Source organism: Gymnoscopelus microlampas (genome assembly GCF_963454915.1).
Source record: "Gymnoscopelus microlampas genome assembly, chromosome: 13".
NCBI lineage: Eukaryota > Metazoa > Chordata > Actinopteri > Myctophiformes > Myctophidae > Gymnoscopelus > Gymnoscopelus microlampas.
The window spans coordinates 47,303,999-47,316,540 of record NC_139950.1 but is presented as its reverse complement, the minus strand read 5'-3'; the positions used below and the strand labels follow the sequence as shown (position 1 = coordinate 47,316,540).

Here is a 12,542-nt window from a genome sequence, read left to right as displayed (position 1 = left end):
CAGGTTGCCCAGGTGTTTGGCCTCGTCTATCAGTGCTCCTGAGACCAGCTGTGGGTCTTGCAGTTTGAACTGGACTCTTTCCACTGTGGTCTTGTAGTTCTGCAGAGATGAGATGTGTTCAGCTCTCAGATCCTCCTCTATGGCTCTGATTGTGTTTGAAATGGTTGATATGTCTCTGTTCAGACCCTCAATCTTCTCCTTCATCATCTGACTCTTCTGCTCCTCTTCCTCCCTCAGTGCAGCGATCCTAGCCTCCTCTTCCTCTCGTAGAAACTGATGAAGCTTCTTAAACTGTTCCTTAATCTTCCTCTCCGTGTTCTGGGTCTGAATCTTAATGTGTTCTGCTGCTTGGTCACACTTTGTTTGAACTTCACTAAAGACCTTTAGTTTCTCCTGTAAGATCATCAGTGATTCCTGGAGGACTATCTTGGGATCCATGACTGTCTCACACAGGTTCTTCAGAGCCAGGTTACAGGGTGGATTATCCGTTGAAGATATTTTCTTACAAACTGGACATTCCTTTATGACCTTATGTTTCCACCATTCCTTCAGACAGGTTTTACAGAAGCTGTGGCTACATGACAGGACAACAGGATGTTTAAATATGTCACGACACACAGAACAGGAAAAATCCTCTTCTGAAAAAGACAGCAGGGCCGTTTTAAAACGGGAAGCCATTCGGTCTCTGAGAGAAGCTGCTTAAGACAGGAAATGACTCAGTCAAGTGGTGTTAAGACTCTCTCCTCTAGAATGTTTCCTGAAGTTTACTTTCACTTTGAATCCTGGTTCTTGTTAAATTCCCACTCAGCTGACAGAGTGAGGAGCAGGTTCAGGTTGGGTCAGTGTTGAGTCCTGTAGCTGATGGGACAAGCTTTCTTGACATCACAGTGATGTCGCTGCAGATGTGTGCACAATCATGGTGCGGGTCAGGTGAGTGTCTGTCCCATACTGATGATGTCACATTGATGACGTCAGTGTGAAACTAATTGGAGTGTCAGTGTGAAACTCCAATATGCTTATCTTAGTACATAAAAGTGAACAATGCATTGTTGGGTCATATAGCTGAGGTTGTGTCCACCAAGTTAACATTGGTCAAGCTTCACGTGACACGTGACAATATGTTGAAAGGGTGTGCTTTGATTGGCTAGCGAGACGCATGATGAAATAGAGCCCTATAAATTGGTGTGTCACTTCAAAAGATCATTTATATCTTTTGAAGTGAGGTAAGACAGGATTAATCAGGAACAGTACTGGCGGAGACCTGTGCTCCGAGGAGCACATTTTCTAGTTAAATATGTGTTATGAAGGAAAATGAGAAGTAAAAAAACCCGGTCAAAATAACCTCAGGGATTAATTTAATATCTAAACTGTTTTGTTGTGTTGTGTTGTGTTGTGTTGTGTTGTGTTGTGTTGTGTTGTGTTGTGTTGTGTTGTGTTGTGTCGTGTCGTGTCGTGTCGTGTCGTGTCGTGTCGTAGGTACGCAGACATGTTGACCCCCTACATGAACTCTGTTCCTGCCGTCATCGCCAAGGCTTCAGCCATACACAACCCTATCATCTACGCCATCACACACCCCAAGTACAGGTAGGTGTGTGTGTGTGTGTGTGTGTGTGTGTGTGTGTGTGTGTGTGTGGGTGTCTGTACTTGTGAGGGCCAAATGTCCCCACAAGTATAGTAGAATTTGTGAAATAGACGTTTTGAGGAACCATTTTTCCTAGTGCGAGAAATGGTTGTTTAAGAAAAAAAAAGAGCTTACAACTATAGGAAATGATTCAGGCTGGTGTTAGGATTAGAATGAGGTATTTATATATATATATATATATGTAAAATGTATATATACATTATATATATATATATATATATATATGTAAAATGTATATATATATATATACATTTTTAAAGCGAACATTTGTACCTCAAATATATATATTCTCACTGAAGATTTGCACAAAAATGTTCACGATTGTTGAATAGCCAAAGAAAAATAAATAAAACATGCACAGGTGCGTTCCCGGTCTTAAGGTTAATTTTCCCCCTAAGGATGTCATCGTGTCATGGTGTGGTGTTCAGCGATTCCTTTCCTTCTTATCTAAGTCCCCTGGCCCCAGAATAAGAACGCTAGGCAACCAAAGGGTGTTCCTTCTGACAGCTAGGGCTCAGACCCCTCTGGCATGGATACCACAGCCTAACACCTGGAAACCTTGTACGACCAAAACCAGAGGTGGAAGAAGTACTCAGATATTTTACTCAAGTAAAAGTAGCAATACGAAAATATTCTGTTACAAATAAAAGGCCTGTGTTTAAAATGTTTAAAATGTAATAGTACAAATGTATTGGCATCAAAATATAAGTACCGAAAGTAAAAGTACTAAAATGTTTGAAAATAGCAGATCTACAAGCTCACAACGCGTCGCATTGTGAGCTTGTAGATCTGCTATTTTCAAATAGCCTCTGAATATAATTATATATTATAATATAATAATGTAATGTTGAGTTAATGTACTTAGTTACTTTACACCACTGTCCAAAACCATTACTTTTATTATTATGATTAAAAAAAAAAGTGAAAATAGCCGATCTACAAGCTCACAACGTGTGAGTCGGGCATTCAGGAAACATGGATATATATATTTATTTATATAAAAATAAATAAATAAACGGTGAAAATAGCACGTCCCGCTGTAAGCTTGTAGATCGGCTATTTTCACCGTTTTTTTATTTTAATTTTAAATAAAGTTAGAATACGGACCACACCGATATACATCCATGAATACATAACATAACCTCCTACTCTATAGGAATCCACAGTGAACTCCAGGTCATGTTCCTATAGATCATAATCTAACCCTGAACGCAAACCTTTATCTTTGATGCCTTATGGTCCGTGGCAGGGGTGGACAAAGTACTCAAATTTGTACTTTTTACTTATAAGATCTTTTTAGAAAATACATTTTCTTTCAAGAATTTCAGAAAAAATAAACATCAATAAAAAAAGAAAAGAAAAACTTCAGAAATAGCAGATCTACAACCTCACAATGCTTCGCGGCTACTATCACTCATTCTGAAATAGAGCTTACAGTAAGTGGTTAATTCATAATGTATTTTTTCTATGTTTATAGGTGGACGGTATAGACACCAAACATAATATTTTGGGTCTCAAGCTAAAAACGCTGAAAAGAACCGCTGATTTAGAATACAGCGCATCTATTTGAAGCCAGTAGCTAGCGAGGGATTTGGGTCAACAACCAACCATGCGCTTATATGATCAATATGAAGCCAACCTCATTGTTGTTTTAATAACGGCCCAACGGTTGGGTTTTTAATCCCCATAATGTGACGCTAACTCAGTGAGCCGTGGTGCTCCTAGCTAAGCTAACACATTATCACTGTATAGGAATCTATTCAGGCCATAGTCGTCATATTACTGTGCAGTTAAAATAGCCTTTGGCGTTGTGAGCTTGTCGACTAAATCAGTTGTTCGCAACCTTTTCTGGCCGCGACTCCCCAAGATAATCATATTTAATAATAATGATAATAATAAACTTTATTTATACAGCACTTTCATGACATGACATGCAGCTCACAGTGCTTTATAGAGCAAGAATAAAGCAGAAGTGCTTTACTGAAAAAGTACAAATAATTTAACACTAAAGCAAAACAAAAGAAAAGCATAAAACAACATTAAAATAATATCAAAAAGGCAGTGAATCAGGCAAAACAGTGAGGACATGAATAACAGCACAGAGATTTAAAAATCTACTAAAAGCAAGAGTGAAGAAGTAGGTCTTGAGCTATGCTTTATAGCTATCCACAGAGGCTGCCTGTCTTAGGTGTAATGGGAGTTTATTCCACGCCGTCGGCTCGTAGAAGCAGAATGCTGCTTCGCCTTGTTTTTTATATGTCATTGTAGGCACCTCGAGCAGGCCTGCACTAGAAGACCTGAGGGGCGGTTTGGAACATATCTAGGCAGGCAGTCATAGAGGTAGGAAGGTGCCAGACCATTGAGAGCTTTATAAACAAGTACAATATTTTTTTTATCAATCCTAAAAACAACCGGGAGCCAATGTACTGAAGCTAGAACTTGAGTAATGTGTTCTTGAACCAGAATACATGTTTTTTAAATTGGAACTAGGGATCCCACACTCCGAAAAGCACTCTTTTATCCTTCTACACCTAACATCTTTACCAAAAATAGCTGATCTACAAGCTCCCAATGCATCGCGCTGGGACGTGTTGTGATTGTAAAATTGTAAATGGTAACAGTGTTGTGGTTTATGTTTCTCCAGGATAGCGCTGACTAAGTACATCCATGGAGTCTACTGTAATAGTGTACAATGGATGTGTTTCTCCAGGATAGCACTGGCTAAGTACATCCATAGAGTGTACTGTAACTGTGTACAATGGTTGTGTTTCTCCAGGATAGCACTGGCTAAGTACATCCCCTTCCTGGGCACCCTGCTGTGCGTCCAGCCTCGTGACCTGCGCTCGGCGGGCAGCAGCTTCGTGTCGACGCGCCGCTCCACCGTGTCCAGCCAGACGTCGGACATCAGCTCACGTTACCGCCGGCCCAGCGGGCACAAGGCCCGCCTCTCTTCGGCCTCCGACAGCGAATCGGTACACGCCGCGATTAAACGGTGTTGTTGTCAAGTCTGCTTGTTATAAGCGATTTTGGGCTTGTTTTTTTCCTGTAAAGTGGGCTTGTAAATTTGGTAAATATTGGTAGTTGTGGGTTGCTGGTTTGTTTGGGGCTTGTTTCTAAAGTGCAGTTGCTTATTTGGGCTTCCTTCAGTTTAACCAACCCTATATAAATAGTCTATTTGTCGCTTGATTGATTGATTGATTGATTGATTGATGTAATACTTTATTAATAATAAAAATAAACTAGAAAAAGTGCTCCTCGGAGCACAAGTCTCCGCCAGCAGACTTGTGTTGGGAATGTTGGGAATGTTCTAATTCTTATGTTCTAATTCTTACAAAAAATAGAACATGTTACTGTGTCATAGTAACATGACACAAGTGTCCTATTCGTCTGTATAAGTGTCCTATCCGTCCTGTCTGTATAAGTGTCCTATCCGTCCTGTCTGTATAAGTGTCCTATCCGTCCTGTCTGTATAAGTGTCCTATCCGTCCTGTCTGTGTAAATGGTCACTAGCCAATCAGATCACACTATTTCACCGTATTGTCACGTGTCACGTGAGGCTTGACCAATGTTAGTCCCAGTTTCAGAAAGTGAAAACAAACTCTCCTGGCGGAGACAACAATAAAACGGATCCTAAATGTGATGGCCTGTGTCTCCAGGGTTGGACGGACACCGAGGCCGACCTCTCCAGCACGTGTGGCTCCTCCCGTCCGGCCAGCCGCCAGGTGTCATGTGACATCGGCAACGACGACACGGCGGAGATGCCCGAGCTCTTCAAGAGCTCCTCCTCCTCCTTCAAGAGCTCCTCCCCCTTCAAGAGCTCCTCCTCCTTCAAGAGCTCCTCCTCCTCCAGCTTCAGGTCCTCCTCGCTGAGGAACCACGACTCTGGGATCTTCGACACGGACGTGTCCAACATGGCGGGCGTCGCCGCCCACAGCAATGAGCAGCGCGGCGGGACCCCGGCCACGGTGAATACACAAGGGATGTCCGATGTTATCGGCCTCTCGGGCTGTCCCCTAAAAGTCGCCGCGTCGGGCGAGAAGCCTGACGTCGACTCGCATTCCTAGAGTCGAGCCATCAAAAAAAAAGGGGGGGGGGGGGGGGCGCATGCAGGGACGTGCACAGATAGACTCTAGGTGGTGCTAGAGCACCTGCCCTTTGCCCTCTTGACCAGAAGTGCCCTTTCGAATAAAATATATATATATTTTTTTTTTTCTTCCAGTTTACAGCAGGGGTCTTCAACAGGGGTCCGAGACCCCTAGGGGGTCCTCAGTGTTACTACAGGGGGTCCACCAAATCTTTATGTGATATGATTTTTCTTTTTACCATAACCACTCGAAACCTAGCATCCCTTTTCTGAGGAGAACTTTAGCCAAAAATAGCCGATCTACAAGCCCACAACGCCTCGCGTTGCGAGGCGTTGTGGGCTTGTAGATCGGCTATTTTTGGCAAAGAGGTATAGGTGTAGAGGGAAAAAAGAGCAGACCAAGTAAACAAAAAAAAAGTATAATCTTAAACACAATCTCTCATCTCTCTCTCAGCTAGGGGGTCCTTGGCCTGAAAACGTTGAAGACCCCTGGTTTACAGGATGTAGCCCATGGTGACATCGATCCATTCTGGATTAAAAGCTTCTAATATATTAACAATTCCCCAAAATGTGCATTGCAATTTTCTTCTATAAATCTCACCCTTTTTTTTTACTTGAGCACCTGCCCCTCAAAATGTCTGTGCACGCCACTGAGCGCATGTGAAGTAAACTAGCAGGAGAAGCACACGTTGCAAGGAGTGGAGGAGGAGTGGTTTTATCGCAGGTGAAAAGTGAAAACATTTTTTTACAAAAAAAGAGGTTAAAAGTTTGGAAGCATTTCGAGGTTATGAAGGACACGGACCCTAAAAATATTCAGTGTTTACTCTTTAAAGCAGCACTTGAAGCCCCATGAAGATTTGAATTCATGGATATTTTTTTTCCTGAGATGTAGTGGAGTAGAAGTAAAAGTAGAAGAAATACTTCAGAATTGTACTTGAGTACATGTCCTTTTAGTTACTTTCTATTTTTTCCCGGCAGCTCTTTGAATAAAAAAAAAAAGCCACCTGCTGATAATGTCACAGAAATGTCAACCCTGTCACCCTGAGGGCTGATGATCGACAGAGACATGACTGTCAGTCAGCGTGTCAGTCTGTGGGGGTGGTGTTCTGTACAGTAGATTAAAGTCCTGGTGAAATGGTTTGCACCCTGGAGAGAATAGACTTTCAACATTACATTGGCCCAGGGCTAGAGTGGCCGGTAGAGCGGCCGGAAGTTCGATCCCGGGCTCCCCCAGAGTTAGTGTGGAAGTGTCCTTGAGCAAGACGCTGAACACCTAATTGCTCCTGATGAGCAGGTTGGTGCCTTGCATGGTTTCCTCCGCCATCGGTGTGTGAATGTGTGTGTGAATGTGTATGTGAATGTGTGTGTGTGTGAATGGGTGAATGTAATGCACAATCTATGCAGCTATATAAATGCACCATTTACCATTTTACCATTTATAAAACTGCCTTTGTTTTCATGAGTAGCGAAATAGTTTTCTTTATTTTTTTTAACTGAAGTTGGAGACCTCGAACGGTAGTGGAATTTTCTGTCCATGTGAATAACAGTGGTGTAAAGTAACTTAAGTACATTTACGCAAGTACCGTACTTATTTGACAACTTTAGTTACTAGTTACTTTATATATTTTGATTATTATTACAAAACCGTACATTAACCACCTCAGCTATGTGTACATTTCGGCCATTTGAAAATAGCCGATCTACAAGCTCACAATGCGTCGCGATGCGACGCATTGTGAGCTTGTAGCTCTGCTATTTTTGTGTGATATAGAATGGCGAAGTACGGCATTCGTTTACGAAGAAAGTTAAAATACAGAGATAAGAGGCGTCTGCCCAACAGTATATGCAATGTGTCCCTCTGGAGTGAGTGTGGAAATATAGTGTCCCTCTGCATCATCAAAGTTGCATCACCCCTGGGTTAAACATATAAATGACACCACCTTCATAATAAGATCAACTGTTTCTTTCCTCTTGTCGCGTACAGAACGGTGAAACCGTCGCAGACGGCCACGCCCACACGAGGAAAGCCCCGATTGGTCGCATTCCCAGCATCGTGGTCACCTCGGAGACCAACCCCTTCCTCTCTCGGAGCTCCGCCTCCTCCCGCTCCAAGGCCACCAATAGCGCTGCTGCTGCTGCTGCAGGGACGGGGCCTATTGTGAATGGCACCGCCCACCCGCCGGGCCCCTCCCCCCCATCAGTGTGAGAGACACTGTATGTTATATACAACGCTGGTTCTCAACGTGGGGGGGTCCGGGGACCACTTGGGGGTCCGGGGACCACCTGCAGGGGTCCAGAATGGAGGCCTATACGGGTCTGTACACTCTCAGAGTTACAGACCCTGTGATGGTCCATTTGGACCCGTGCTGGTCCCCAGACCCACTGTTGAGAAACCTGGCATTATAATACATCACTGGGATAAAAAAAATCATTCAAATGAACAGTTTAAGTACCTCTGATTAAACGAGAAGTTTAATATTAAATGCATTCACTGATCATATGCTGAACATTAACTTAAAGGCACAACTTTTCTCAATAAAAAAAAAGTAGTATATATATATATATATATATATATATATATATATATATATATATATATATATATATATATATATATATAAATCTTTCACTGGTATTTTTTACCCGGTTTAATGTCGTTTTTAACTGACAAAAAAGACTCGAAACAAAAAATGCTGTTGCGAGTGTCTGCCCCCGACACTCACGGAAAAATGACCGCAAACATCGGAAATGTACCGGAAATACATTTTAAAGTTGATCATAGGCCAAAAGAAAAAGGAAGGAAGAGGGAGACCACTGTATAATGCAAAAAAAAAGCCTTTAAACATGTCTTTTGTTTTCCTTTTGTTTAGGTAAACAAACATACAAATGGCTGAAATTCTCAAAGACTTTTCAGCGAGAAATTTTGAGTGCAAAACCTCAGGCAGAATTGCCGCGGTTTCTATAACATTTAGTTTTGAACTGGATTCTGGGAAATGCAGTTCTAACAGACCATTGACAGACTAGTAGAGTCGCCAAAAAATTACTACTAAAATGAACGTTACACCGTATGACTTTAAATGTGTAGTGTGACTTTAAAGTAAAAATTCACAAAGCTTCTCATATAATGCTTTTTATTTTTAATATTTTATTTAATTGAAGATTATTTAATGATGTTATATTAGGTCCAATGTGTTTTTAAAAGGTGAATCTAAAGAACATTATCTAAAATGTGTTTTTACAAAGTGAATCTGAAGAACATTATCTAAAATGCATTTTTTTATATAACTCTCCTACTTGTTTTCATCCTGTCTGAATGCGTCATTTATACTTTGTCGCATGACGGTGTCGCAATGTGACGTGGTGTTAGCCTGTTAGCCTGTTAGCTTGCCACCAGCCCTTGTTGGCCAAGCGACACTGGAGTGCATCGGTTTGGAGTCAGTGGCGAGTATTCTGTTAGTATTCTGTCAGTATTCTGTCAGTATTTTGTCAATATTCTGTCAGTATTCTGTCAGTATTTTGGCAGTATTCTGTCAGTATTCTGTCAGTATTTTGTCAGTGTTCTGTCAGTATTCTGTCAGTATTCTGTCTGTCTGTAAATGGTGTAAAACTCAATGGAGTATGGAAGCCTGCTCGGTAAAATAACAAGGTCGTAAAGACCTTCTAAATAAGTAGTTTACTAGTTTTCAAGTGTCAAGGACCCCCCAGCCGTGGACCCCCATCTGAAAATGTTTTGGTGCCAGGGACCCCCAGAGGAGAAGATTAGTGTCAAAATTATTAAACATTTTCATTCTTTTTTTTTTTTAAATAGCAGATGTAGCCTACAAGCTCGCAACGCGGCACTACAGTAAGTTGAGAACGACGGTTCTAAATCCTTTTTTGAAAAAATGATGTTGATATATATATATATATATATATATATATATATATTATGCTTTTTGCTTTCCCAGTTTTTATGGCTTAACCAAAAGAGCAATTTTCTGATAGTAATTTGCTTTAGTTGTTTTCCTGATGAATCTAGTCGGCTGTGAAATCCAAACACAGATTCAGACTGACTTGAGTGTCACCTTTCCCTAAAGCTTCTGACCTCCGACCTCAAGCATATTATTGATGATTTACTGTATGTCTGGGTCGTTTTTACATTTTCTATTTACCGTTTGTATGTTTTTCATTCATTCATTCATACGGAATTTGTTGTTATTGTTATTATTTGGAACATTCTATGACTATCATTTATTAGAGCTGTATATTTTGTGTCTTGGAAGTAACGATGCACCGTTATGGATATGTTGGGACCGATACCGGCTGACCTGGCTTTTGTTGTTCCCCCCACATAGCAATCAGGAAGCTACGCTAGGGGAACGCTGAACACGCGTTCACACGCACACGTGATAACAGTTATTGTCCATGACGGAGGCGCGCCGACTTAGCAGAGCTTGAGGCAGAGGAGGCAGGCGCAAGTGCCCGCGCCGACCGGCCGATGGTCTGCTAGTCGAATCAGCGCCGTCCGAGTTGTAAACCGATAGGGGGAGAATAGATCTTTTCATGAGTTACTATCCACTTGTGCAGGTGTGTGTGTCGTGGATAAACTAAAACAAATGTTAAAAGCCAGAACACAATAAAATTATCTTAACAGTCATGCTTTCAATAAACCAAATTGGAAGCATGAGCGTGTGTGCGCACGCGCATGCGTGTGTGCATGCGTACGTGCACACGCATGTACGTTCATGTCTATGCACATCTATGCACGTTGCATAGACGTTCTAGTCTAGTGTGGCTTGCATTGCCCTCTAGTGTTGGTTCTACATAATTGCCTGAGGGGGGTGAAAACGAGCGCTCCTTTTTCAATTTCCCTGGAATGCCAATTTCCCTGTAACATATATACCGGTGCATCCCTAATTGGAAGTGTCGTGTTGTGGAATGTATCTGATGTTGTCTGGTTGTTACAATGATACTAATGAAGGCTCTGTTCCATTCTGGTTATTACAATAGTACTAATGAAGGCTCTGTTCCATTCTGGTTGTTACAATGATACTAATGAAGGCTCTGTTCCATTCTGGTTATTACAATGATACTAATGAAGGCTCTGTTCCATTCTGGTTGTTACAATGATACTAATGGGCTCTGTTCCATTCTGCTCAAACAGAGTCAGGGTGTTGACTCACTGGAAACACTCTGCTACACCAGTGGGTCTCAAAGTGTGGTCCAGGGACCCTCATGGTTCCTTGAGGGGGTTCCAAATGGACCCTTACGGGTGTGTAACTCTGAGAGTGTACGTATGGAACCAAATGGACCCTGTAAGGGATTCAGTTTTGAATCATCAACATCAAACAGAAATTGCACTATATTCCCGATTTGTTACATTTATTTATACTTGGCTTTACACGTTGTGTAGAGCCAACTACGGCTGTTTTCAGCACGTGATCCGGCTTAATACTAGGGCTGGGCGATAATTATGACTTCAAATCAGTGTTCGTCACAATGGTTTCAAACCTTTGCCTCAATTAAGATTAACAAATGATTTTCAATTATGAAAATAGCTGATCAGCTATTTTCAGAATTACCACCATTGTCCGAAAAATTATTAGACAGCGTTGTGATTAATCAGACAAATCCATTTAGTCGATTATAAAAATCTGTTAGAATTCTTTCATGTCGATTTGATGATTAAAAGTATGTTTGACCAAAAAGAAATGTATTGGATTAATCTACGTGAACAAGATTAATCCATTAAGACCAGGAACGCATCTGTGTCATTTTAAGATTTCTTTGGCTATTCAAACATATCTACAAGCTCAGATCTACAGATCTACAAGCTCATAGCACGGCACCAAGTGCCGCGCTATGAGCTTGTAGATCTGCTATTTTAGAAAAATCGTGAAAATGACACAGACGCGTTCCCGGTCTTGATGGATTAAGTCAACACTAAGTGGGTTACTGTTTCTAAATATTGTTTGGATATATCTTGGGTGAACTGCCTGGCATTGCTTCATGCCCACACTATGGCTATGCCCACACTGCCTGGCATTGCTTCATGCCCACACTGTGGTGGCTTGAAACAGAGAATCCTCAACAGCAACATGTTCCATCATGTGTATTGTGTTGGTTTACACCAGAAGTTCTCAACCCTCTCAGGCGACCCCCCAAAATAATCACATTTGAACTGGGGACCCCCAGAATAATCATATTTGAACTGGGGACCCCCCAAAATAATCATATTTGAACTGGGGACCCTCAAAAATAATCAAATTTGAACTGGGGACCCCCCACCCTGATAAGCACCGTGAATTGTAGGAGTTGAGGCATTCCATTTTGTTTGAATCGGTTCACTGTCACAGATTATGTGAAATATATATATAGATCGGCTATTTTCACAATTGTTGCCTCTTTCTTATATGATTTGACAATTTGGCCAATGTTTGACCAGTTGTTATAGTAGGCTATACTTGTTGATTACTTTTGATGCAGTAATGGTGTTTTTTTTATTTTTTTATTAAAGAGGTCTTAAAAGTCCTTAAATTGTCACTTTACAGTCATATGGGGACCCCCAAAAAATCATGTCCCGACCCACAGGTTGAGAACCACTGGTTTACGCAACCCTTCAAGACATCAAGGGAAATTTCATCCATTCTATTTGTTTTTATTTTCAGAAAGATAAGGACTGAGTTTAGTTTTTTGGTTGTCAATGAGTTTTTGTCGACGTTGTTTTGTCTTGAATCACAGGAGAGTAAAGAACTGCTTCCCACTGAAACAATAAAACATGTGAAACAAAAGCCATTGTTGTCAGTGTCATATTGAGACCGGAGTACTTAAAGAGGG

At 41.4% G+C, this 12,542-nt stretch overlaps 2 protein-coding genes across 2 annotated transcripts in view; one reads left to right on the top strand and one right to left on the bottom strand.

The window, feature by feature from the left end:
• LOC311058096 (zinc-binding protein A33-like) overlaps positions 1 to 678 on the bottom strand; it is a gene marked incomplete at both ends in the record, with an annotated part of 1,248 nt that extends 570 nt beyond the window's left edge. Inside the window, one exon of the mRNA XM_084075403.1 lies at positions 1 to 678. This exon is cut by the window's left edge and continues 570 nt beyond it. Within this exon, the coding sequence (XP_083931529.1) occupies positions 1 to 678 (678 nt within the window).
• The window catches only part of LOC311058702 (melanopsin-A-like), a gene marked incomplete at both ends in the record, with an annotated part of 12,744 nt that extends 7,038 nt beyond the window's left edge, over positions 1 to 5,706 (top strand). The window contains 3 exons of the mRNA XM_084076165.1: positions 1,477 to 1,584; positions 4,419 to 4,614; positions 5,299 to 5,706. Coding sequence (XP_083932291.1) covers positions 1,477 to 1,584; positions 4,419 to 4,614; positions 5,299 to 5,706 — 712 coding nt within the window. The remainder of the gene's footprint in view (positions 1 to 1,476; positions 1,585 to 4,418; positions 4,615 to 5,298) is intronic.
• Between the last annotated feature and the right edge of the window lie 6,836 nt (positions 5,707 to 12,542).